At 48.2% G+C, this 23,767-nt stretch overlaps 1 protein-coding gene across 1 annotated transcript in view; it reads right to left on the bottom strand.

Annotated features, from left to right (window-relative positions):
- Nucleotides 1-23,767, bottom strand: part of LOC103781035 (arf-GAP with dual PH domain-containing protein 1-like) — a gene marked incomplete at both ends in the record, with an annotated part of 38,786 nt that overhangs the window by 2,004 nt on the left and 13,015 nt on the right. The window contains one exon of the mRNA XM_008948740.1: nucleotides 245-357. Within this exon, the coding sequence (XP_008946988.1) occupies nucleotides 245-357 (113 nt within the window). The remainder of the gene's footprint in view (nucleotides 1-244; nucleotides 358-23,767) is intronic.

Raw genomic sequence — 23,767 nt, 5'->3', positions numbered from 1 at the left:
GCAGGAATGTGTAAAATGGCCAGTTAGGGCATCTCACCACGACAGTGGTGGTGGAACAAGAGCAAACCCTACTGAAAACACTGGTAAGCTGCACCTGGCACCCTCATCCTGGAGCAGTGAAGGACTCAACGCTTATGAAAAAAATGTAAAACTATAACTAAAACATTGGCTTAGGAATCCTGGGTTTGAAGATGCTTTTACAGTGGTGATGCCCTGCCCACACACAGCCGCCCCTGGTACTCACGTCGTTTTTGTTGAAATACTTCAGAGCACCTTCCCTCTCCGATAACACAAATTTCCGGCTTAGGAACTGCCCGTTGTCACGTCCTCTCTTCCACAGGAATCCTTCCCGGTACCCTGCAGCACAAAGCCACTGCTGAGAACCAGGGACAAAACACTGCATTTACAAAGAGAGACAGGGGAAAGAAAAGGAGAAGAGCTGCCTCCAAGCAGACCAAATGCATGTCTGGATTGCTCGGGATATGTATATGTATAATGGCATCCTGGGGTGCATTAGAAAGGGGGTGGTTAGTCGGTCAAGAGAGGTTCTCCTCCCCCTCTATTCTGCATTGGTGAGGCTGCATCTGGAATATTGTGTCCAGTTCTGGGCCCCTCAGTTCAGGAAGGACAGGGAGCTGCTGGAGAGAGTCCAGCGTAGGGCTACAAAGATGATTAGGGGAGTGGAGCATCTCCCTTATGAGGAAAGGCTGAGGGAGCTGGGTCTCTTTAGCCTGGAGAAAAGGAGACTGAGGGGTGATCTCATCAACGCTTACAAATATGTAAAGGGTGAGTGTCAGGAAGATGGGATTAAGCTTTTTTCAGTGATGACCTGTGATAGGACGAGGGGTAATGGGTGCAAATTGGAGCACAGGAGGTTCAAGGTGGGTATCAGGAAAAATTTTTTCCCTGTGAGGGTGCCAGAGCACTGGAACAGGCTGCCCAGAGAGGTTGTGGAGTCTCCTTCACTGGAGTCATTCAAAACCCACCTGGACGCCTTCCTGTGTGATGTACTCTAGGTGGTCCTGCTCTGGCAGGGGGGTTGGACTGGATGATCTTTCGAGGTCCCTTCCAACCCCTATGATTCTATGATTCTATGATATGAGCGAAACAGGCCTTCTGCAGATCTGTCCTTCTCACTCTGCTCTCGCTCTTTTCCAGCAGCTTGAGCTTCACAGATGTCCCTGCCCTGACACCACGACGTGGCAGGCAAAGGGGGGTGTCTGCCATGCATCCTGTGCTGCACTCCAGGGGAAGACTTGAGGAGCAAGGCTGTGTCCCTGCCACAGCTCCCCAGCACCAGGGATGCTGCTCAACTTACACAGGTAGCACTTTTGGAGCATGGGAAGGCAGGTGAGATCCACCCTCCTGTGCTAAAAAATGAACAATGAGGTGGGTGCATGCAGGGAAAGTGCTTCAGGGCAGATGGAAGTATCAGAGCAAGTCACAAATACATTTTTCATGTGGAAAAAAAGAGAAAACACTTTGCAGTTCTTCCCACTAACTTTGAGACACTTTGGTTCAGAAGCCACTGAGCCAGACTGAGCATCATCTCCCACTGGAGCAGGTCCCTCCAGCCCAGCTGGCCATCCCGTGCCTCTCCCTGGACAGACTGGCTGCTTGGGAAGAACACTGTTCAAAATACACACCCTGCATTTAAAACTCAAAAGAACCAGAAAGGGAGGAAAAGGAACCTAAAAATCTTAACTCCTCAAATGAGAAAAGCAATTACAGCTGATTGCTGCCAGCACCTCCTGCCACAGCCACGAGGCCCAACTTATCCCTCAGCAAGCTTAATGGACACCTTTATTTTAAATGCTTAAAAAAAAAAAAGAGAAACCCTGAGGACCATCCAATACAACTTTTGTGGATGTTAGCAGAGCAGTCGGATGGTTCTTTTCCATTTATTTCAGATGTAATTATACAAAAGTCCCCATTGAAAAGTGTTCTTTTCCTCTCTTAGTTTCACGCTTGTTAGATTTTTTGGTATTGGCTCTCAGCAGCTAGGATTTTGAAGGTAAAAATTATATGTTTTAGAACAATTTACATCTAAGTAACTAAAGGTTGAATTTTTTTTAACATGGAAAGAGGCTCTGGAATCAGGAGGCAGCTTCTCCTTTGCCTGCCTGCTATGAACCAGCAGTGTGCAGAAAATCCTCCTTCGAGCTGCATTTCACTTGTGCATCCTGATACAGGACTGACGTAAGCCACAGATTAGAAGATGCAGAAAAACCCCTCAACCAGCTCCTCAACACTGACTCTATAGGCAAAAGCAATATAAAATGTTTCCATGCCATAAAAACTTTAAGAAAAAAAATGCACACAGACACACAATTAATGATCAGAAAAGACAGGAAGAAAGGAGTGATATCAACAGCAGCTAAAGATGCTAACCCAAAGGAAAGTGCTCAGCCAGCTAAATACACCTTTGCTGACAGGCAAAATACCAGCTTCTTCTGCCTGGATGGAAGGCAAAATACAAAAATCCAAAATCAAAGTCAAATATTTTCCCCAGACCCTCAGAGACCTTTCCTGAACACCAGGCAAAGCCATTCATAGAGTCATTAAGGTTGGAAAAGGCCTCTAACATCACCAAGTCCAACCATCAACCCAACATTATCATGACCACTAAAAGTTGTCCTGAAGTGGCATATCTACATGTCTGAACCCCTCCAGGGATGGTGACTCCACCACCTCCCTGTTCCAGTGCCTGACCACTCTGTCAGGAAAGAAATGCTTCCTAATATCCAGTCCAAACCTCCCCTGACACAACTTGAGCCCACTTCCTCTTGTCCTATTGCTCGGGAGAAGAGACCAACCCCCAGCTCACTCCAACCTCCTTTCAGGGAGCTGCAGAGACAATAAGGTCTCCCCTCAGCCTCCTCTTCTCCAGACTGAACAATCCCTCATAAGTCATGTTCCCAGACCCCTCCCCAGCTTCACTGCCCTTCTGTGGACTCTGGCTGGCTGGCTGCCACACAGCAGTGCAGTGGCAAAGCCCGTGCTGTTGCTAATGCTGCATGTGAACCACAAAGAGCACCATAAATCCACAGGCACGTCCAGGGGCTGGCCCACGGGACTGCAAACGGGCTGCTAACGATGCAGAGGGAAACACTGGAAATATTTAAAGCTGTCAGCAGCCTTTCCTTGGTTTGTTTTTTTTGTTTTGTTTTGGTTTTTTTTTTTCTATTCTATACAGGGCACATGCTGCAGCAGGGGTGTATTTTAAAATGCTCTGTCCCACTCGGGGCATCTTCACCCACATGCACTGGCAGCTGTACCCAGCTATACCAGCCCAGTAGCCCAGAGGACCAACACCAGACACCTCAGGGGAATGACAAGTCTGAAGTTCTTTCTCCCACCCAGTGTGGGAGAGACTCCCTTGAGACAGAACTGGTTAATTCAGTCCATCAGTTCAGCCCTATCCCAACTGTGCATTTGCCAGGTACTTTTTTTTAGCAAAAGGACATGGCTGACCCATTGGAGGGCACTCAGAATCAGAATGGTTTGAGCTGGAAGGGACCTTTAAAGGTCACCTAGTCCAATCTCCCTGCAGAGAGCAAGGAGATCTGTAACCACAGCAGGTTTCTCAGAGCCTAGTGGATGGTTCCAGGGGGGGGGGCCCCTGCCGCCACTCTGGGCAACAAGGGCCAGGGTTTCACCGCCATCCTTGTAAAAAATGTCTTCCTTATATCTAAACCTACTCTCTTTTAGTTTAAAACCATTATTCCATCTCCTATTGGAAGTGCCTGCCACTTCCAGTGTCAGAGAGAGAAGAAGCCACAGGGAGCAGGATTATCTGGAGTCTGACAAGGGGAAGCAGCCCAGAAAGCCACCAAAACCCAGCCAAGGGCAGCTGTGGCCAACCCAGCGTGGGCAAGGCCCAGGCTGAAGTTCCTGTCTCACCGCTGCAGTAGGAATTAATTGCCAGGGACCGAAGCTTGGACTGATTGAGAGTCAGATGCTGCCTGCCAGGCTCAGATCAGCAGAACTGCTGCACCCGCTGGAGCTGTTGAGGAGCAAGGTCTGTGTGACAGGAGATGGGCAGGGGGGAGGTGATGCCTGGCTGTGCACCCAGGAAATGCAACATCTGCCTAACGTGAGGCAGAGATGCTGCTGGGGCTGACGCCTGGCAACGCCTGCCTCCAAGGGCAGCACGTTAATTAAGCAGCTTGCTCTCCAAGCCTGTGGTTTAGAGAGAGGAGGGGCAGTTTCTGCTCCTGAAGGGTGCGGAGTTTTAATGCCAAGCCAGCAGAGCAACGGGCGAGTCCTTCAAAAGCTGCTTCCATTCACTCTGCTAAAGGCAGAGATGGTCTCAGAGCCTCTCCACCCCCTCTCTGTGCCTGACATTTGGGGAACACTGACATCTCTCAGCTGAAGGGAGCTGGGTTTGGAGGAAAGGACATCAGTGTCAAACAACACAGAGGAGAGAAAACACAAAGGAGGACAAAGACATCTCCAAATGCAAATTCGGGGTGCTGCAGAACGGAGTCCATCTTTTCCTCCAGAAATCCCCACCTGGGGTTTGCTGGATTCAGCAGAACATCAGGCACACAAAGCTCATCTCTCAGCAGCTCCACCCTGGAGGAGCTCAGCTTCACAAGTTTTGGCTGTGGGTCTCACCTATTCATTCCTCTTGACTGTTTCATTACGAGCATCTGAATGACAAAGGCTGCTGCAGGCATTCCTTATTAAACTCACTCCCTTTCACAACACTTATTTCTGATATTTCTTAACATTTAAGGGATGAAGAATAAAATTACTCTGAATTTCCCCAAAGAGGATCTCAAATAACTGCAGATCTGTGAAGTCCACCTAACACTTACCCATGGTACATGGCCATCACGACTGTTATATATGGAGAGAGGGAAGCCCAGAGAGGTTTGGGAAGCCCAGAGAGGTTTGGGAAGCTGCCCAGGGGCAAGGCTGTGAACCAGTGTCAAAGTCAGTCTGCTGCCAGCTTTCCTTGCCCTCTTATCAGGGACATTTCATCATTTTGATCTTCTCTTTCCAACCTTTTTGTGGCAAAACACAATACCCAAATTCCACTCCAGGGAAGAATTAAAAAAAAAAAAAAACAACCCAGCACAATCACTACTTTTTTTCCCTTTCTGTAGTTCACATGTTGGATCTCCCCAGGCTGATCTCCTCTGCAAAAGAGCCCCTGGCCACTCTAACAAGACCAGCTGCTAATTTCACTGTACTTTAGTACAGATTTTCATAAATCTTTTGCTTGCTTCTTTTATTTTTCTTCCTTCCTTCCTCCAGGGCTGCATCCTTGCGAGCTGCGCCTCTGCTCTGCCCAAACCTGCTCCCTGCAACCCTGTCAATACCCATCAGTGCAAAACACCATGAACTGGACTTGAACCCAACACAAACCCATCCAGGTTCCCCAGGCAAACAGTATGTCAGCAAGACACATCCTCAAAGCCCTGATCTAAAGGATTGTGAAAACAGCTCAAGAAGGTGTGGAAGAACAAAACTGCAGGAGGCTGAACGGGGAACAGATCTCACACCGGAGGGCACTGGAGTGGGAGAATCAAACCATCTCTTCCCCATCTCTGTGGGCTGTACTACCTTAGCAACAGCTTCGTATTTAGAGGTATCTGGCCAAATTCAGCTCTTCATGAGGGCTGTTCTGCTTATGTCAAAGCTGAACAACCACTAGCCCCACCACACCTGCTGTGTGTCAGACCACGCAGCTTCGTGTCACCAACACATTTGCTTCCTCTCCTGTGGCTCAGAACAAGGGATGTGGCTGCCTGTCATCATCCCACTTGATCACCAGCACCCAACAGTGACTGTAGGGAGGACTACCTAGTGAAGAACATCTGGAGAGCACCCTTTAGAAATACCATTCTTGCATTGCTAACACTGCTGCTACTTGGTCATTAAGTTTTCTGTATCACTTCAGCCACCTGCCAAGAAGAAAACACAGTTGCTTGCTCTTGTAGGCATTTCAGGCACAAACTTATAACAATTGCAAAAAAAACCACCAAGCTGTTGTGACAAAATTAGCCAAAAACTGTCATGTAATACAACCTGAAATCACACAGCCCAAACAGGTATTTTTCACCCATTATGTAGTTTCCAAGGTAAAATGAGGAACTGTCACCTCCACACTCACTTCATCACCGCAGCTAAAACTCTGTGGGGCAAAGCAAACAGGTCACTGCTCTGGCTGACTGAAGAGAAGATACTGCACAGCCTTGTGTCAGCTCCACTGAGCTGGTGGCAGGGGCTCCTCCAAGCCAGGCAACTAAAACTGCCAGCACCCACTGGCTGCTCTAGTCTCACCCAGCTTTCTTCCTGTCCAAGGAGCTGCAGAGGAAGCAAGGGGAAGGATTTCCTATCAAGACAATCTGACACAGACACTATCTTTCCATACAACTTCTGCCAGCAACTTGTTCAAGTTCCCCATTTTTTCAGAAGCAGGACACTGCCACTTCCCCCGCCCGGAACGTCGCTGCAGTGCTCAGTTAATGATGGGGGTTTGGTCTCTAAGAATGGGGATTATAGGAAGTACCCAAAATTACTCTTTCAGTTTCAGCTCTTCTTCTCAGAAAAGGAAAAACCCTCCTCCAAGGACAATCAGATCCAGGGGCTTGTAAATAACCCAAACCAAACAACCCCAACGTGCTTGGCGTTTGCTGCCTGTTAGCCTCAGTGAAGGATTGGAAATGTGGAATTAAACCACATCTGCTCTTCGCTTTCTTCACCACATTATTTTGCAGTTTCACCTGGAAAGAGGCATCAGAACTGCCTGTTTCCATGATGTCTCTAGGGCTGTGGTAAGACCAGATCTGGTTCAAGGCTTTTAGGAGAAACATGTTAGTTTATCCAAAACTGAGCATAGCAACAGAGCCAGTACCATGCCTGAGCCTAAATGCATCACTGTGTGGTTTCTTGCTTTCTTGTCTCACTGCAAGACAAAGCATGGGAGGCTGAAATAGGAGGAAAATATTTACTTTTGTATGTAATCCAAGAAAAACTAGATTTTCCTAGAATTCGGGCAGGGCACCTTCACATACAGAAGCAGATTTTCTTTCATCCAAGCAGTGAAAGTGCTTTGACCCCAGTTCAGAGCTTTGGAGAAGATTTAAATACGACTACATCGCTTTGCTGCTAAAATTGCAGGGTATATATCACCACTCCTCGGTGTGTCAGAAGCTGAGCAGTCGGCTATATTAACACTGTAAGATGTTAATTAAAGCAGAAGGGTAGCTGGGTACCTACTGGAGATGATGTGTCCACTGTGGCTGCGAGGTTAAGGAGCTGCATAAGTATGTGGAGCAGTTGGGTGGTGAACCCCTGACATCCCACATCACAACCGATGCCAATGTCACCACCTCCTTCTAAAACAAAGAGCCTGAAGGATATTTCTTCTGAAATAACCCACGCTGTCCACAGTCGGAGGGCTGGATGGAGAAGGTGGCACAGTCTAAGGTTTCCCTATGGACTGGACTTGGCATAAAGCTGCGAGAAGAACCGTACAGCTCTTGTTTGGTCGTGTCAGGTAAATCCCTTGGTTTGGCTGAGGTAAGGGGTGGTATTTGGCCTTCACCAAAGCAAGACATCTCAATGACTTCAATTTTTTTTTTAATTGGAATGTAAATGCTTGAAAATTATTAAAAGGAATACTAAATTTTGTCATGGAGTGACAACACTACTGTTTGTCCAGAGAAAAGCTCATCCCTCCTATCAATAATGTATTCCCCTGCAAGTGGCATCAGTGTCGGTCAAACAACTTAGAGCTTGCAATCAAAGCTGCAAACACTCCCCTGCACAGCACCAGCAGCTTGCTTTTATGTTTTTTTTTCCTGTCTGCAGCTGTGCTGAGGAGCTTATAACTTCCCTGAAAATAATTCTGCAATCATCTCCAGGTAAATACAGTTCCTGCTGGTTCCATGCTCAGCAGTGCAGACACAGACCTGCTGGAACTGTCAGCATCCACGCGTGCAGGAGGCAGTGGGGTCCTCAGAGGCTTGCTGGGGAGATGGGCATCCTTACCCTCAGGTGTTCTCCTGCACAGACCAGTGAGGAGCCACCAAGGGCTGCTATTGCTCAAGCACAGCTCAGTGCTTTGGAAATGAAAGCCTCAGCAAGGAGGGAGCGAGAATATGTTTAGTGATCCTTCAGACCAGTCTCTTTGCTCCTAGAGGGTCACCTGGCAGGTAAGCTCTTGGTGCACCTTATGTAAGGATGGGTGCCTGGCATGTCTTGTGTCACACTGACACAGTGAGAAGAGAGTGATCTCTCTTCTTCCAGCTTAAGACAATATTTTTTCCCCCTGTAAGACGACACATCCCCACCCTATCCCACCCAGCCAGGCAAAGGAGCCCAAGACCTCCCACATACCCAACACCAACCCAAACCATTTTCTCATACATGCATGTTTTAGAGGTGAGAATTCCCCAGCTCTTAATCAATCCATCCTCTCTTAATGTACACTTAGCATCCAAATTACCTTTCCTAAAGGCCGTTTTGCAGAGAAGGCTTTCCTGTTGCCATCCAGCCTGTCTCTGCTGCCTTCCAGGAGCTCATAAAACAATTATGGTCCTTCTGCATTGTAGCACCTCAACTATGGATGCAAGCAGCTTATTAGATTGATTGCTTCCACAATACCCAATTAACCCACTCACTCTGCAAATGATTGACTTAGTCAAAGGCAATTAGTGCTGGAATGGCTACATCAGACAGAAAGCCAGAGTTTAGTAGATGATTGAGATAACACCTTACAGACCTCCTAAGGGAAAACATCATCATTAATCCTCAGCTCAGAGCTGGAAGTAGCTGAAATCTTAGTTTGGTGGTTTTAGGTGGCCCAGCAAACACAAGGGAGCAGGAACACATACATTTCCCTTTACTGGTAAAGGGAACAACACCACACACTACTCCTAAGGGGAACTTGAAAAGCATCAATGTTCCCCTTTTACCCTTCTTCCTGCTCGTGCAGGGCTGGGAGCACTGACCAGCTGGACAGACCTCAACACCACTGTCATGAAATGGCAAATTCTGCCCCTGACAGTTCTAGTCAGCCAGTCCTTGAGCGCTGGATGGACAAGGTTGTTCTCCATTGCCAATCCTCTGAAAGTCAAACACACTTTTCACTTTTTTTCACCTTTTTTTTTTTTTTTGAGGCCTTTGAAATGGGAAAAGTCGTTTGTTCAGCTCAGTTGCTGGGATCAACACATGAAATGGAGCCAAACATGTCCCTGTGGAAAAAACTACAGGGCTGAGCTTAACAACGCATCGAACTCCTGGGGAAGACGAGGTCTGTCCCCACACAGAGCCTTGTGGTATTTAAATGCAAGGTTGGTCTCCAGGTTCCCAGTCCCCTTTAATGTCATTGTGAATACACTTGCACTGCTGGCTCACGGCTGAAAATCCAAATTGCTTCTAAGCAAAGCCCCAATAATAAAGCTGAAATCCATTAAGCCTGTGATGTTTGCCACTATTTAAATCTGATTACAATCGTACATGACACCACTAAGCCTAACAGTCAGAAAACACTCCTGTCAGGTCTGATGTTTCCCCGTGTAATCCAGACCCCCCTTCTTTCACCAGGTTGGCAGCTGAAAGGAACCATAATAAGAGATCATGTACCTAATCCAGCTTCCTAAGCTGTTTTTAACTGGTTTCTTTAATCGCATGTTACGATTCCCCACGGAGCAGCTCTCAGGTGACAAAGACATTAACACAGTCATTCATCCTGCCAGAAGGTATCTCAGATGGGTTCACGTTGCCCCTTGAGCCAACTGAGCGTGGCAGAAATGAGACACATGAGGTGCCTCTAAGGAGATCATCCCCTCAGTGGGATGAAAGGTGGGAAACTGAGGCACCAGGAGGTGACAACCCATGGGCAAGTGCCTGCAAGGTAAGGTGGTACAGAGGACACCCACCAGAGAAAAAAATTCCTTTTAGTAGAGTGATTCTTGACCCCCTAGTGAACAGTCACCTTCCCCTGAAAATGCTGTGTGGAAACAAACATCAGGAAAAAAATACAAAAATAGACAATTCCCAAGTCTTCACCTGACCACTGCAGGCATATTAGATTTGGTGTCCACCATAGAGAACACAGCTACATCCTCCCTTTTATCAGTTTATCTTATAATTGACCATCAATACAGTACAACTTCCACAGTAACTTAATTATTGAGCAAGTGTTTACATATTAAAGATAAGAGAAGAGCTGGCTGCTGCAGAGCAATTCGATTGTGTCTGCTGGGAGACATGAAAACTCCCTGCGACAGAAAACGTCTTTACTGGAAGTCTTGTGCTTGAATTACTAAGAATTGAACGTGGAATCTAATTTTACTTGGAAATCAAAAACTTCCTCTTTGAGTGGCATCCCCACAGGCCCACCTGGGAGCTACTGGCTGCTCAGAGGAAAAAAAAAATCCAGTTGCAGGTAAATAACCTTGAGGTTTTGGTCTTTTGAAGCCAGGCTGTTATTGTAGAACAGCAGATGAAAGCTGAGAGGTTCCCAGAGTGACGCTCATCCCATTTTCCAGCACTGAATGCACTCCAAGCCTGAGCTAGCTGGCAAGGTGGGCGAGGAAACATTTAAGGACAGGCATGCACTACTAAGTCATAATAATATCTGTACAGCAGTGCTCTGTCAGAAGCTGAAGTTCGAGAGCAAAATCATTCCCAAATCAGAGACCAGGATCCTCCTTGGGCAAGTTACATGCACAAAAGCTGCAAGGGAGGATGTACTGCAGCTTTCTCCCTCAGCACCTGGAGGAACCACTGGCACCACCCCACACCCATCACCCCCTGCTCAAGCGTGGAGCTGGGCCTGCCTGGACCTCTGCAGGGTGAGTGAGAACCCACCTACAGCTTCATGTGCAGCCACAATGGCTTTTATACAGAAAGCAAAGAGGTGGCACACTGGAAGACTTGGGGATGAGGAGACTTTACACCCTCAACATCCACCACAGATGGGCTACGCCAACCTACAGGCTGCTGAGGCTGCAGCTTGGAACGGCTGCAAAGCACCAGGAACCACCTGAAGGCCTGGATTTCATACAGGCATCCTGCAGAGCCTCAAACCACAGCCATGGGGCCAGGCTGAAATATCCTCCCAGCCCTGAACAGTTTTAGATGGGTTTCTTACCCACACCAGTAAATAAAATCTCAGCCTGGGCAGCTGCTCAAATAGATCAATCCAAGCAAAGATGAGATTAATTTAATCCCCCAACAGAGCTTTACAGAAGCCAGCAGAGAAGTTCACCACTGACTTCAGACGGGTTTAGGACCTTCTCTCCAGGGCATCCCAGCATAAAGCATTCCCCCCACGTAGGCAGCATTGCTGTGCAGCTGTAAATCAGGGGAACACGTCCTCGCATGCACAGAGCACTCCCCTCTGCTTGCTTTGAAGAGAAATCCAAATGGCTTCGGGCACATCTGCTGCACTGCTGACGGCTCCTGATCATCTATTATTGAATGTTCGACACATTTACAGGCAAAGCTATTGCTTTATGAAAGGAAGGGAGAATTTTTTAATTTAGGGCTCCTTTCTTTCCTGGCTGCTGGTTTTATAGCTGTCCCAGAAATCAGCTCATGTAGGATGCTCCAGCAGCTGTGGTATCGAGGGAGGGGCAATCAGCAGCACAGCCACAACCTCCAGGTTGCATGAGGACAGATTTTCTAAAACTATCACCCCCATCCCCTGGAGCAGCACAATCCCATTTTATGAATAATTACATAAATCAAGGCTAAATTCTGTCCCAGTAAATCACGGACCAAAACTCTTATTGACTTTGCTATGCCAAAATTTCTTCTTCCAGCCTCTGCAATGCCAGAAAGTTTGAAGTTCATCCCTCAGCTTCTTTGATTTTAGGTATTTTGGGAATATACAGTTTCTTACCAATGTGCCACATAACCCCTTCCCTCAAGGCTGCCCTGGCTATGAAAAGAGACCTGGCCCATCGAGGTACCTGCTGTGCAGCACCTCAACTGCACCAAGACTTCTAAATCCAGTCCTATTTAGCCAGCTGGGGAGACACCTCCCAGTCCAAATTCACTGTAAGCATCTAAGAGGTGGGGTGTGGACAACTCTGCTGCTGCAGACTTCTCTGCTGCATCAGATTTCAAGGTGAAAACTCAGGTGACCTCACTGTAAGGAAAACAGAGATGGAGACGGGCTGGTGTCAGTCATAGAGAAACATCAGCAAACGTTCATGCTTCTTGGTTAAGGCTCAGCTAAGGCTGAACTACATCTTTGGCAAACTCCAGAAAAAGATGTGACCTCACCCTGGGAAAATGTTCTTTATCTGGTGAAAGCCAGAAACTGCTCAGCCCTGTGCAGGTCTCCAATGTGAAATAGATCTTTCTTTAATAGAAATTTAATTAAGCTAGGACAAGTTGCTGTAAAATCAGCCTTTTCCATGTACTTTGTTGTCATACTGCTTCCTAGTCTCTCCCTTCTCAGTAGCAGAAGAAAGATGCTCCAGCCTTTTGTTCTTGTGTCACTACACAGGGAAGGTGAAGGTGCACAGTATAAAAACACCAAGAAACACAAGGAGATGCAGGACACTGAGAGTTATCTTCATAAACCACCACAAGCTGAAAAGGATGGATGGTTTCTAAATGTTTGTTGCCAAAAACATGGAGAACCAGCTTCATACTTCTCTTCAGCTCTCTCGAATTAGTGCAGATCTGTTTATTGACTGTAAAAACCCAAGGTTACAGGAACAGGCAGCCTGAGCATGTCAAAATACAGTATTTCAAGTGGGTTGACCTCAAATAGGAAAAGCTCAAGGACAGGAGTGACTCATCCTAATTATAACTGGTGTGCTTCACACATCTATTGATCGCATAGCCTATACTCACCAGGTGGATTGACTCTCCCAGGGGCCACAACACCCCAGGGCATCTCCAAGAGGGTATCAAGAGCACATCCCAAAATACAGGAAGAGCATTCAGCCATCAAGGGAATCCAAAGGCAGGAGGGTTTCAGACCATCTCTCCCATGAGAAACAGTTCAAGTTCAGCAAATACAGCTGGCCTCAGACTGACCACAAATGAAACATTTCTGATGTGAGCTGACAAACATAAATGTGTCTGTTAAGGATGATGCAAAATGAAACGCTATTTCTAAGGTGTGCTTTTATGAGGGGGGAAAAAACCTAACCCAACACTTTGCACAAAGGGCTTAGATGAAGATAAAAAAAAAAAAAAAAACAACAAAACTCAACTATTTAAGGTTTCCTGGGCCAGCCCCTTCCCCTTTCATTAAGGCTCACTCCCATGCCATTCTGCCTCCCTCCCAACGAGCATCGCTGCTGCTTTAATTTTCGCACGAGAGCTGCTGCTCCTTGGCTAATTATAGAAGCTTGGATCAGAGCTATGCTGAAGGCAGCTTGACAGAACCAGCTGTTAAAACTACAGCTGGATCCTAAACTAGCTGTGAACATGCAGCTTTAGCTCATGGTGGTGCCAACACCTTGCTTGGCCGACAGCTTCTCCTCCTCCACCGCCCCAGCTTGGACCCACTGGTTCTCAGCGGTGATTTTTGGCTGCCTGAATCCTTTTCTGCTTTAGGAGAGTTGAAGACATCAGCGTATTTCTCTTTGCTAGATGTTCTTCTTACAGCAGTTATCTGCAAGATCCATCACCACCCCATCACTTCATCACTGCAGTGTTCATGAATTTCCTGGAAAGCGTAACAGAGCCTGGCCTCTCGCCACGGACCAGAGAGGCAGGAGAAGAGACAAATGCACCCAAGCTATCTCTGACAGAAAAGTGTTCGCATTCCGAGCCTTCCCTCTGTAAGGTCCCTGTCTGATGTTTAAATCATTTGTACTGCAAAGCTGCCCTATGGAGCAAGGCCTGAGCAGGACCCACCACAGGCAGCTCTCCTGGAGGACCCGTGTGCTCCACGGCCTTGCCTGGACTCTCAGCTGATGCTGCAGTGGACGGCGTTCGGCTGGCTGGGAATTATATCTGCTGCTGGTTTGTTGAGTGATTTTTTTCAAATGGATCCCTCTCCTTCCAAGACAATTTGGCTCAATATTTATTCACCCTGGAGACAAGCTGTTGTGTGAGTTTTAGTCTGCTCTGGATGAGGCTGCAGAGAGCAGGAGAGGTGACCTGCACAGCATCACCCCCGCCTGCTTCCCGCAGGAGAGGTGTCAGGGCACGCCAAGGAAGAAGTAGTTGTTTGTTTAAAGCAATGTCTACATTTCCCTCAAACCTCCAAGGAGAGGATGGGAAAAGGTTTCTTGGAGCAAGTCCTGACAGGACATTGTGTAATGTTAAATGCAGGATTGTACTGGGAAGACATAAAAAGGAGACTGAGCATCAGCTGCTCTCCTGTCTGCTTCAGCTGAACGTACTTTTCCACAGGGTTTCCTCCTTCCTTCATTTCAATTTATTTTCCAGAGCCTTTCAAATTAATTTCTTCCTTCCAAGTAAACAAAATAATAAGGGAAAAATAAAAAGAACCTCAGCCAGTGGTCCTCCTTTTGTGCACCCAAAACCCCCTGCATGAGCACTGGTGCACGGGTGCAGACCCCAGACCTCGCACCCACCCGCTGGGGCATCGTGTCCTGCCCTGCTCCCAGGGCTACAAACACAGCACCCATTGCAGGCCAACACTGCACCCAGCGTGGGCCAGGCAGCTGTGCAGGGCGTGAACCCTCTGACCCGGGCTGCTTCAAGCAGCGTTTAACCCAGGAGCACGAAGAAGCACCACCCCTTCAGCAACTGAGATGTCTAACAGCTCCCCAGCCACGGCAGAGCCCGCCCCTGGGTGTGGGGAGGCAGCACCCAGGGGCCAGCGCCCGCCGAGCTTGGCTCCCAGCGTGACTCATGTCCTGGCCAGGGCTGATGTCAGTGCCCAGAGAACAGAAGCCCTCTCTGTGGCTCGCCCTCTCTCTGGCTCCAGCAGCATGAGAAGGAGGTTTCTGTGCCAGGCAAGGTTGCTCTCTGGAAGGATGCTCGTGCTTTAACCCCCTCTTGCCAACAGTGTACCAGCCTCCAGGAGCCTCCATACTGGGTGTGCAGTTTCCACCTGGCTGCTCGTGCACCCAGCCCTCAGCAAAATGCTCTTTGGTGATGAGCCCTCCAGACCAGAGCTGCCTTTTTGGTGCATCTGTGCAGCACCCAGAGTGCTGGATGCAGTCTGCACATAATGCTCTTACACACCCTTGAAATGCCAAAACCATCTTATGCTCCCTCTAAAGACAAACAGAGATGAGGTTTGAATCATTTTTGGAGAGGACTAGAGCCTAGATGCCACTTAGCCAGCTCTCCTGCATCCCCCCTCCATGCTCCTGGTGCCTGCTCAGCACCAAGCTCACGGCAGGCTGCAAAGCTCAGCCAAGAAGCCAAATTCCCCAGCACGGTCCCTACGTGCTGCAGGCTGTGGTGCCAGAGTAATTTCTGCTCTGGGACACTGAGATGGAGCAGAGGTCCAGGCCAAAGAGGTGCAGCATCCCTGTGCCCTGGGATCCTCATCCAGACAGAAATCCAGCCACCTCCTGAGGTCAGTTCTCCTCTCCAGCTCCCCCAGGGTGCAAACACAAACTGGCAGGGGTGGATCGTTGCCAAGCAGAGGAATTGCTCATGGTTTCACCTGGGGACAGTGAAAATAGAGCCAGACTTTTGGACCAAGCAGCCAAGATCTTACACACAAGGACAGGATCAAGCGTGGAGATTTCTAACAGTTTTGCTGAAATCCAGCAAGAGTCAAACCTGGCGTTTTGGTTGAGCTAAATACCAGAACAGGCTGATGGGAATTTACTGGAAACTGTTATTTAACAGACGGCACCAGTGATGCAATCCTGGTGTAGACACCAAGCACCAGCACACACTGCTGGGAACTGCTGTCATGCCTTCCTTCCACAAAATATCTCCTCTTTCACGTCCAAACCTCTGCTTCACAAAAGTCTTCATGGATTTTCAACAGAATACTGGGCTACCCTGATTTTTGCTGCTTTTTAGCTTCACTACTATTATTTTTTTATTCCACCACAAGGTCTATGAGGGATTTGCTTACAGAGATGGGAGAGAGGGGCAAAGATGGTGATGCCAAAAAGCACCTCACAGTGAGGGGTGCTCCACACATCTCACAACAGCAGCATCTTCCCAACGCATGCTGCAGCCCTGCATCCTGAAAACAAGCATTTCCCTTCAAAGAGGGATGGCAGCAGAAAATGCCAGAGCTGCTCTCAAAGCCCAGCTCTAATACTTGAGCCTTTCAAGCATCAGAAGAGGATTTAATCCATTTTACGACTAGCATCAGATAACAGTGACATTAAAAAGCAGTTGGAGCAAAGCAGCAACTCCTCTTTGAGTCTAATAAGTAGAAATAAATTAACTGATTTCTTTATGTTGAAAATTCCACTCTACAGACTAAGATCAAGGCCTGCTAAAGCTTTTGACTGCTCTGTCTGCCCATCAGCCATGTGTGCATTGAGGTTAAAGAGAGATTTACATGCACAGAAACTCCAGAAAGACTCAGCCCTTTGGATCACGGTTACAGATGTAGCCAGTATTTTCAGAAGTTCAACTCAAAAAATGCCAGAAGAGCCAGTTATAATTAGTCTTTTTCTAAATTTCTATATATGGTGTAAATCAAGAGGCAAGTCACTGGCATTATGGGAAACGTGCCAGCAGAAAAACAGAGTGAGAGGAAAATAAATACTCTATTTGTATGGTGCTATTCACTTTACAGACACATAATGCAAGGTGGGCTTTAGAGGCAGCTTTGGATTTTGCAGCATTATGTGGCTCTAGAACTTTTTTTCTGATATTCAGAGGTTAATGTAACTTAACGTTTATAGGGTGACATTTCAAATCTCATCGCTCTCACCAGAAACACCCCCGAGGCTGTCACTGGGTTTTGGGGGAAGGCTTTGGCTACATTAACACAAACCATTGCAACTGCTCTGCAGAGATTTTTCCACCTCTTAAAACAGATAGTGCAGCACCCAAACTGCATTTTCTTAACCAAGTGCCTGTGGCCCAGTTACAAAGCCCTGCAAGCTGCTGTGCAGAGCCAGGCACGTTAGTCAGCAGATCTGCTCTGGGATGGAACATGCACAGGAGCTGCTCTGGGTTTGTGCTGCTGTTGACACCAAAGGCTATTTTAATCACAAGGAGATGTTGTAAGCTCATAGGGGACTGGGGGAAGGGAGAGAAGGTGGGAGGGAGAAAAAAAAACAACAGACCCTAAGGTATTTATATAACTAGCCAGGTCATATGAGAAAGGCAGTGCATTGCCCCCACTGTGGCCAGGTACAGCCACCCTCCCACCCCAGCCACACCAGGGTTCAGGCATGGCATGGAAATGATGGTAGATTAGTTCAGACATGCACCAAACCAGCCAAACACTCCCCAAGCCCTGAAAGGCAGCAGGATGCCCCTGCACCCACAGTGCACCCAGTGCCTCACAGGGCTCTGCTGCCCAGGGCTGAGCCAGGCTGACTTTGCTCTGCACCCCTGCACTCTTCTGGGTACACGCCAGTGCCTGGTGAGTTGTTGCTGATAAGCTTAGAAATGGTTGCTGGTATCACAAGGTTTCTCCTACTGCTCTCGTGAGCTTGGTTTCCTAAGGAACTAAAGCTGATGCAAACATCACCATTGATCTCCCCCCTCTGACTTCTCAGCATCTTGGACAATTTCAGCCAGACGTAGCTCCCCATATTTGCTAAATGCTCTGCTCTTTCTTGCTTATAAAGCACTGGGATAATTTAGGCAGTTAAAAGCCAGCCTCAGTGCTGCTCCTTGCAGAACCACCCCTGCAGTGGGGCACTGCCTCTTCTCTCCCTGAGGGACTGGCACCTGCCTGCTCATACCTTACCCTCAGCTGCACTGCCATCCTGCTCTGTGCTCATACAGTGCTTTAGCACAGCATCACCTTGACCACCCGCAGGTCTTCACCTGGGAAAAGCCAGGAGAACTTCCCTAGAGTTGGTGGAAACAAGCAGGAACATCAGCCAAGGATGTGGGCTGCATTTGGGGAAAAAAAATGATGATGAAACTGGACCTTCTTCACACTGGTCTACATGAGAGAAGCTGAGATGGCAGCTGGCTACCATCCTGACCACACACATGAGCTGGCTCAAATGTCTCCCAGTGCTAGAAGCAGCTCTTCATTCAGCTGAGAACAGCTTTGAAAGAACAGAATTTCAATTCAACTATTTTACTTCACTTGTTTGTTTCACCAGCAGTTAAAGGATGCTACAGGAAGCACCTCTGGCACTTCACTTGCAAGAAGATGGTTTCACACAACAGCTTTGTATTGCCCATATCAGGCTGCTCTCACAGTACCATCAGACATCACTGGGGCTTGCATGAGGAAGGTCACCTCGTTACCCACAGCCTGATGCTTTGACCACGGAGCAGGTCCATTGGGAGGGTGCAGTCTCCCATATCAAGCCTTTCAGATAGCACAAACCAGCACAAGCACTGACAGAGCAATGCAGATTCACACCACCCAAAGCAGAAACAGGCCAGGAAAAAAAACAACCTACTCACCCCTGCCTCTCTTGCACCTCCCATGGAAGCTCGAGTATGGGAACAACCTGCTGCCATGACCTTAATACCACTGCAGTGCCCTGAACTGAGACTGTGCAGACAGCTCTTTCTTTCTGACTTTTCACCAGCACCTATTTCTCTCCCCACAAAGGAGCTGCAGCCAAGCCTGAGAAGGTTGTGTCGCAGGGCAGTGATTTACTGGCACAGGCAAGTGTGTGTACGTGAAAGGCTGCTGGAGAAAACACCTCTCCTTTGAGCAGCATGCTCTCTTTCACTACTTTACCCCCAGCGGTTTGCAGCAGAAAATTCTTGCTGACTGAACAGAAGATGCCCTGAACCTGTGGGGCCAGCAAGGACCTCACTCCTCTCTCATGGTCAGGGGGTGCAGCCCCACACCAGACACACCACAGGCTCTGCTAGCCCCAAAGCACAGCATTTAACTGGAAATCACTCCACAGACTCTTCTAACAGCTATAATGCCAAATATATTTGCAAACGTCCTCTACTTCCTAAGGCAGAGAGCCACCATCCCCAAAGACAGCGATGGGAGATGTGCTTCAAGTCCAAGACTGACCCTCCCACCACTGCAGCACCACCACATCCTGGGAGGGGCTCTCACCTCCTCTTCTCCCGGCTGATGGGCAGAACCCCTCCTCAGCACCACACCCCATCAGAGGAGGCTGTGGTGCAGACAGACTGAACCGAGCCCATGCCCATCTCCCCAGGACACAGCCCTCATCCCCTGCAAAGCCCTCCCCTCACCCCTGCTCCCCTGCCCAGACCCCCAGGCTGTGCTCTGCACGTAGCTGGGAGGAGGGAGTGCTGCTGGCAAGGGAAGAGGGGATGTCTTTCTGAGGGATATAACAGAAATAAGCCAACCTCTCAGAAACTCTCAAGTATCAGAATTCAAAAATAAAAGCACAAACTGGGCATTTCTCATGTCAGCAGTTCCACTTTCTGAAAATATCTGTGCACTTCTTTCCTCACCCATAAATGAAAAGTGAGCAAACAATAACTTTATTGATTCCCTGATTGCATTTTGAAGTTGTGAATTCACTGAAGCTGGCTATTTCTGGCAAAATTTTCTGATGAAAAAAGACAAACTGTGCTTTGTGGGGGAATTTCCCAATCACCTTCCCTTTGCCACAGCCCTGAGCAGCTGCGACCCTGTGGTCCCACGTTCTCCTTCTTTCCCTCTGCACTCTCCTTCTCTCTGTTTTCAGACCAGCACAGCTCAGAAGACCTCACCTGCCCCGAGACACCCATCAACCCACCCCAGCAACTGCTCCTCCTCTCCCCCACACCACGTCCACTGCCAGGCTTGGCTGCAAGGCAAAGGGGATGGTTCACAAACAGCTCCATGACGAGCATCTCCTTAAAGACCACACCCACTAGGGGCTTGCAAATGCCACCAGGAGCCCTGAAGCCGATGCTTTATTTCCTTGCTCTGGTTGCCTGGCAGACAGCCCGTGCAGTGAAACCTGTGCCCTTTTAGCTTGTCCTTAGCTCTGGTTTGCTCCCCGGGTGCTGCTCAGCCCTGTCGTTCAGCAGCATGTGCCTTGAGAGAGAGGAGTTTTGCTTTTGAGGTTGTGAAAAAGCACTCGGTGGAGCTGGTGTCTCTCGTGACACCTGTAGCTCCCCACCAGCTAGCTGAAATGGGGTGAGAGGCAGCAGAGGATGAGCTCTGTCAGTTAAAATCATTGGGCTTTGACTACAGCACTGCTCAGTGCTGTCTGATCAGCCCCAGATAAGCTGCAGTACACCAGCAGTGCTCAGCTGGGCTCACAGGGAGTCTCCTCACCCAGAGGGGAGGTGTTCACAGCCCCTGTGCCTTCTCCAGCACCCTGCAGCCAGAGCACAGGGGAAATCAGTCCCCACTGCTGCCCAAACTACGCCAGAGCCACGTGGGATGGAAAGTGCACATCAACAGATTTTACAATTTCAGGGTGTTTCTTTCATGTCTCATTGTTTATTTTGCCACCATATTTGCAGACAAATACAAAATAACATACAGGCCAAGTAATCTGTAGTGTGACAGCACAAGCACATAGGAACCCTCAGACCAACACTGCCCTTTGTAACTACCTGAGTAAACCTAGAGCTCCCCTGCAGAGTGACAATGAGACCTGGTGCATGGTGCTATAAACAACAGAACACAAGCCAAGAGAGGCTAAAGCCTCGATCCTCTTCAGCTTTGCTGATATGCCCAAACTCTTGCCTGTCTCTCCCAGCTTTCTCAGTTGCTCCAGTAGAAGCTCTCAGGCTATCTGAGGTTGTAGTAAAGCCATCTTATCTTACTCTGCAGTCCCACAGGCCATCTAACCCAGCTCTACAACTACCAATCAAATAATCAAAGACTTCTCCAACTTCCCCCCCAAAGGATGGGGTTTAAATCGTCAGCTGCTGTAAATCTGAACTCCTCCACTGGTTTTGTGGGGCCTGTGACAATTTACATCAGTGGAGGAGCTCCAGCCTCCCATGACTAAAGAATGAAAGTAGTGACAGGTACTTTCATGGTCCTAACGGTGACGTTGAAGCCATTTTTCCTGACAAGCATTAAGAGATTAAATGCCTGGTGTTAAGAGCTTACCCGCTTCATCTGCTAATGCTAAAGCAAAGACCCAAAGACATGTTATCCCTGCCCACAGCTCCTCCCAGGATGGGCTTCAGCTCATCTCAGCGAGTCCTCCTGGCATCCCAGAGGCAAGGAGATGGGTCCATCAGGAGCCAAAGCCAAGTTAACAGGATAAAAATGACTCCTTTTTGCTGTCTCTCAGCCACATGTCCATCCCATTCTCCTATCTGTGACCTGAGAAGCATTACAGCAGCTGCACCTTGACCAGTTTACAATAATATAGTGCTCCAGCCCTGCAAATACTCTTCCCTTTTGTTTCCTCCACAGCTCACTTGCTTAAAATAAATCCATTTGATTAAAGGGAATCAAAAGCACCCAAACGAATTAACTTTCAGCAGGGCTTTTGGGAAGCATTGCTGGAACTGCTGCCTATCAACAGTGAGGGAAAAGGTTCAAGCTTTTTAAAATTGACCAAAATATTTAAAAAAAAAATTATCATACCTTCCAATTTCCATGAGATCCAGCCTCAGACTTTGATGGCAATAACCACCATCTTCCATTTACCCAAGAATTCAGCACCTCTGCACTATTACACTCAGTTAAAAGGGATAATTAGCTGGAGGCAGACAGTAATTTACCTAGTTTGTTTATCAGAAGGGATAAAGCCAATCTGAAACACATTAATGTGAGGGCCTTAAAACTGGCATTATTCTGTGCTGTTGTGCAACAAACGGATTGCTAGAAGAAGGGATGGGGACCAGGGTGTTAATTGGGATTGCTGGGGTGTAAATAATGTTTTGCTTCATAAAGTCTGGCCAGGGCAAACAAATTATGAAGCTCTTCTACTGCAGCTGAATTAAGAGCTCCAACGTAGAGAAGCGTGTACCCAGGAATCGATAGTGGATCACCAAAACATTTAATCCCTGTTTCACTAATCTCCCTGCACTGTCTAAATCCAAACCGACCCCCCACTAAAATCAATGGCTCTAATAGACTCATTAACTGTGGCTCTTTCAGAGGGATGAAACCACCAGAGTTTGAACAACTAACGAGGAGCAGAGGAGCTGAAAGCTGTGAACAGCAGAGGGGCTTGTGCTGTGCCAGGGAGCCCTGGAACAAGAAACTCTTTTAAAGTCCCCTTACAGGAATTTCCACTGCGACCTCCTACCCAGGGTAAGAGGCTGTGACTACACATGTAACAGCTCAGCCCTGAGAGGTGACATCTGACACAGGGACTGAACCAAGACCACGGATTGACAGCTCAGGAGCTGTAGGTGAGGCTCAGGAGCCACCTTCAATGCTCAGCACTGCCCACACTGGGGATTTCTGCACGTCCAGAGTGTCTTTGTGCCCCAGTTCTGGTTCTGCTACCTCACATCACTCTCTGTCTCACCAGGCAGATGTTTCCCATCGCTTTGGGGGCTAGCAAGACCTTTTGGGGCAGCTGTGGCCTTTGCATCCCACAATGCTTCTCATTTATACTCTTCACCAGCAGCTGAAGAGTTTGCTGCATCCTCCTGCCAGGCTTCTCTGCATCACTATCTCAGCTCTGACCTGCACAGCTGAAGCTCCTGTCCCAAGACTCATTTCTCCTAAGTCTGTCAGTTTGGCTGTGATAGCTTCTGCTTGGCATCTACAGGCTCCAGACAGTCTCTTCCCAAAGGACTTTCTGAAAGACACTGAATTTCTGACCAGGGTTTTGTCAGGCTGCCTGGAAAAGGATGTTGCTCCAAACTATTCAAAGATAGCATTTTCTTATTTTTTATGCAATTATTGAACAAATATCAGAATGCAAAATTGCCCCTGGGATTGGAAAATGGAATTAAATCTTTCAACAAACATGAGAAAATGGATCCTGACATCTCTATTAGCAACAAAATGTTTCATGCTTAGAAACTGGTAATCTAACACCCCTCCAGGGAATTCAGAATGGTGAGAAAAAAAATGGTCCAAGACAGCATTAGAAATAAAAAGAGATATACACACATGAAAGCAAGATGCAAACTGGGTGTGGGGTGGGCAGGAGGGTGTCCTTGTGTCAGTCCTGCCTCAGTGCACTCACAGTCCATTCAGGAGGTCATTAGTGGAAAGCAATGGCCCAGATCCTCTGCAGCTCCCAGCTGTGCTGGGCATAAGGAGGTCCACCCCACACCGGATCATCCTCCAGGCCACTGGTGTGGCCACTAAGCTGTACTGACCCCTGCCAGCAGTGAGAAGGGCAGAGCTGGGACATAGGGTGTGGCTGAGCTGCTGCTGCAAGCACCAGGCTCCAGTCTGTCTCAGAGAACTCATGGAGAGCACAGTCCAGACCAGCTCTGGCAGCACTGGTTTACAGCAGCTGGGCTAACTGGTGGTCCAAGACACAAGATGATACAAGGACTGTCCCAGCACACACAGGAACATCTCTGTTAGGGACACCTGGCTGTGCCAGGTTAATGGTTGAACTCCATGACCTTAAGGGTCTTTTCCAACCTAAATGACTCTGTGATCTCTAGCATGCTGCTTTCCTACAGGACACTGGATTTTCCCTGGGCTCCCTTCTCAAGCCACAACCTGGGAAACCACCGACTCCCAGCGTAACAGCCCAAGGTGTGAGAGCAGAGCCATCAGCTGGGTTACACCACACAGTCCAGAAGAAGGAGCACTGCTTGGCATGGGATGAAGTGTAGGCATGCAGCCACATCTGGGACCTGATATGGTTCAGCA

This window comes from Merops nubicus, unplaced genomic scaffold, assembly GCF_000691845.1.
Source record: "Merops nubicus isolate BGI_N331 unplaced genomic scaffold, ASM69184v1 scaffold24801, whole genome shotgun sequence".
Lineage (NCBI taxonomy): Eukaryota > Metazoa > Chordata > Aves > Coraciiformes > Meropidae > Merops > Merops nubicus.
The sequence above is the reverse complement of the archived record's forward strand: the minus strand, read 5'-3'. Positions and strand labels throughout refer to the sequence as shown.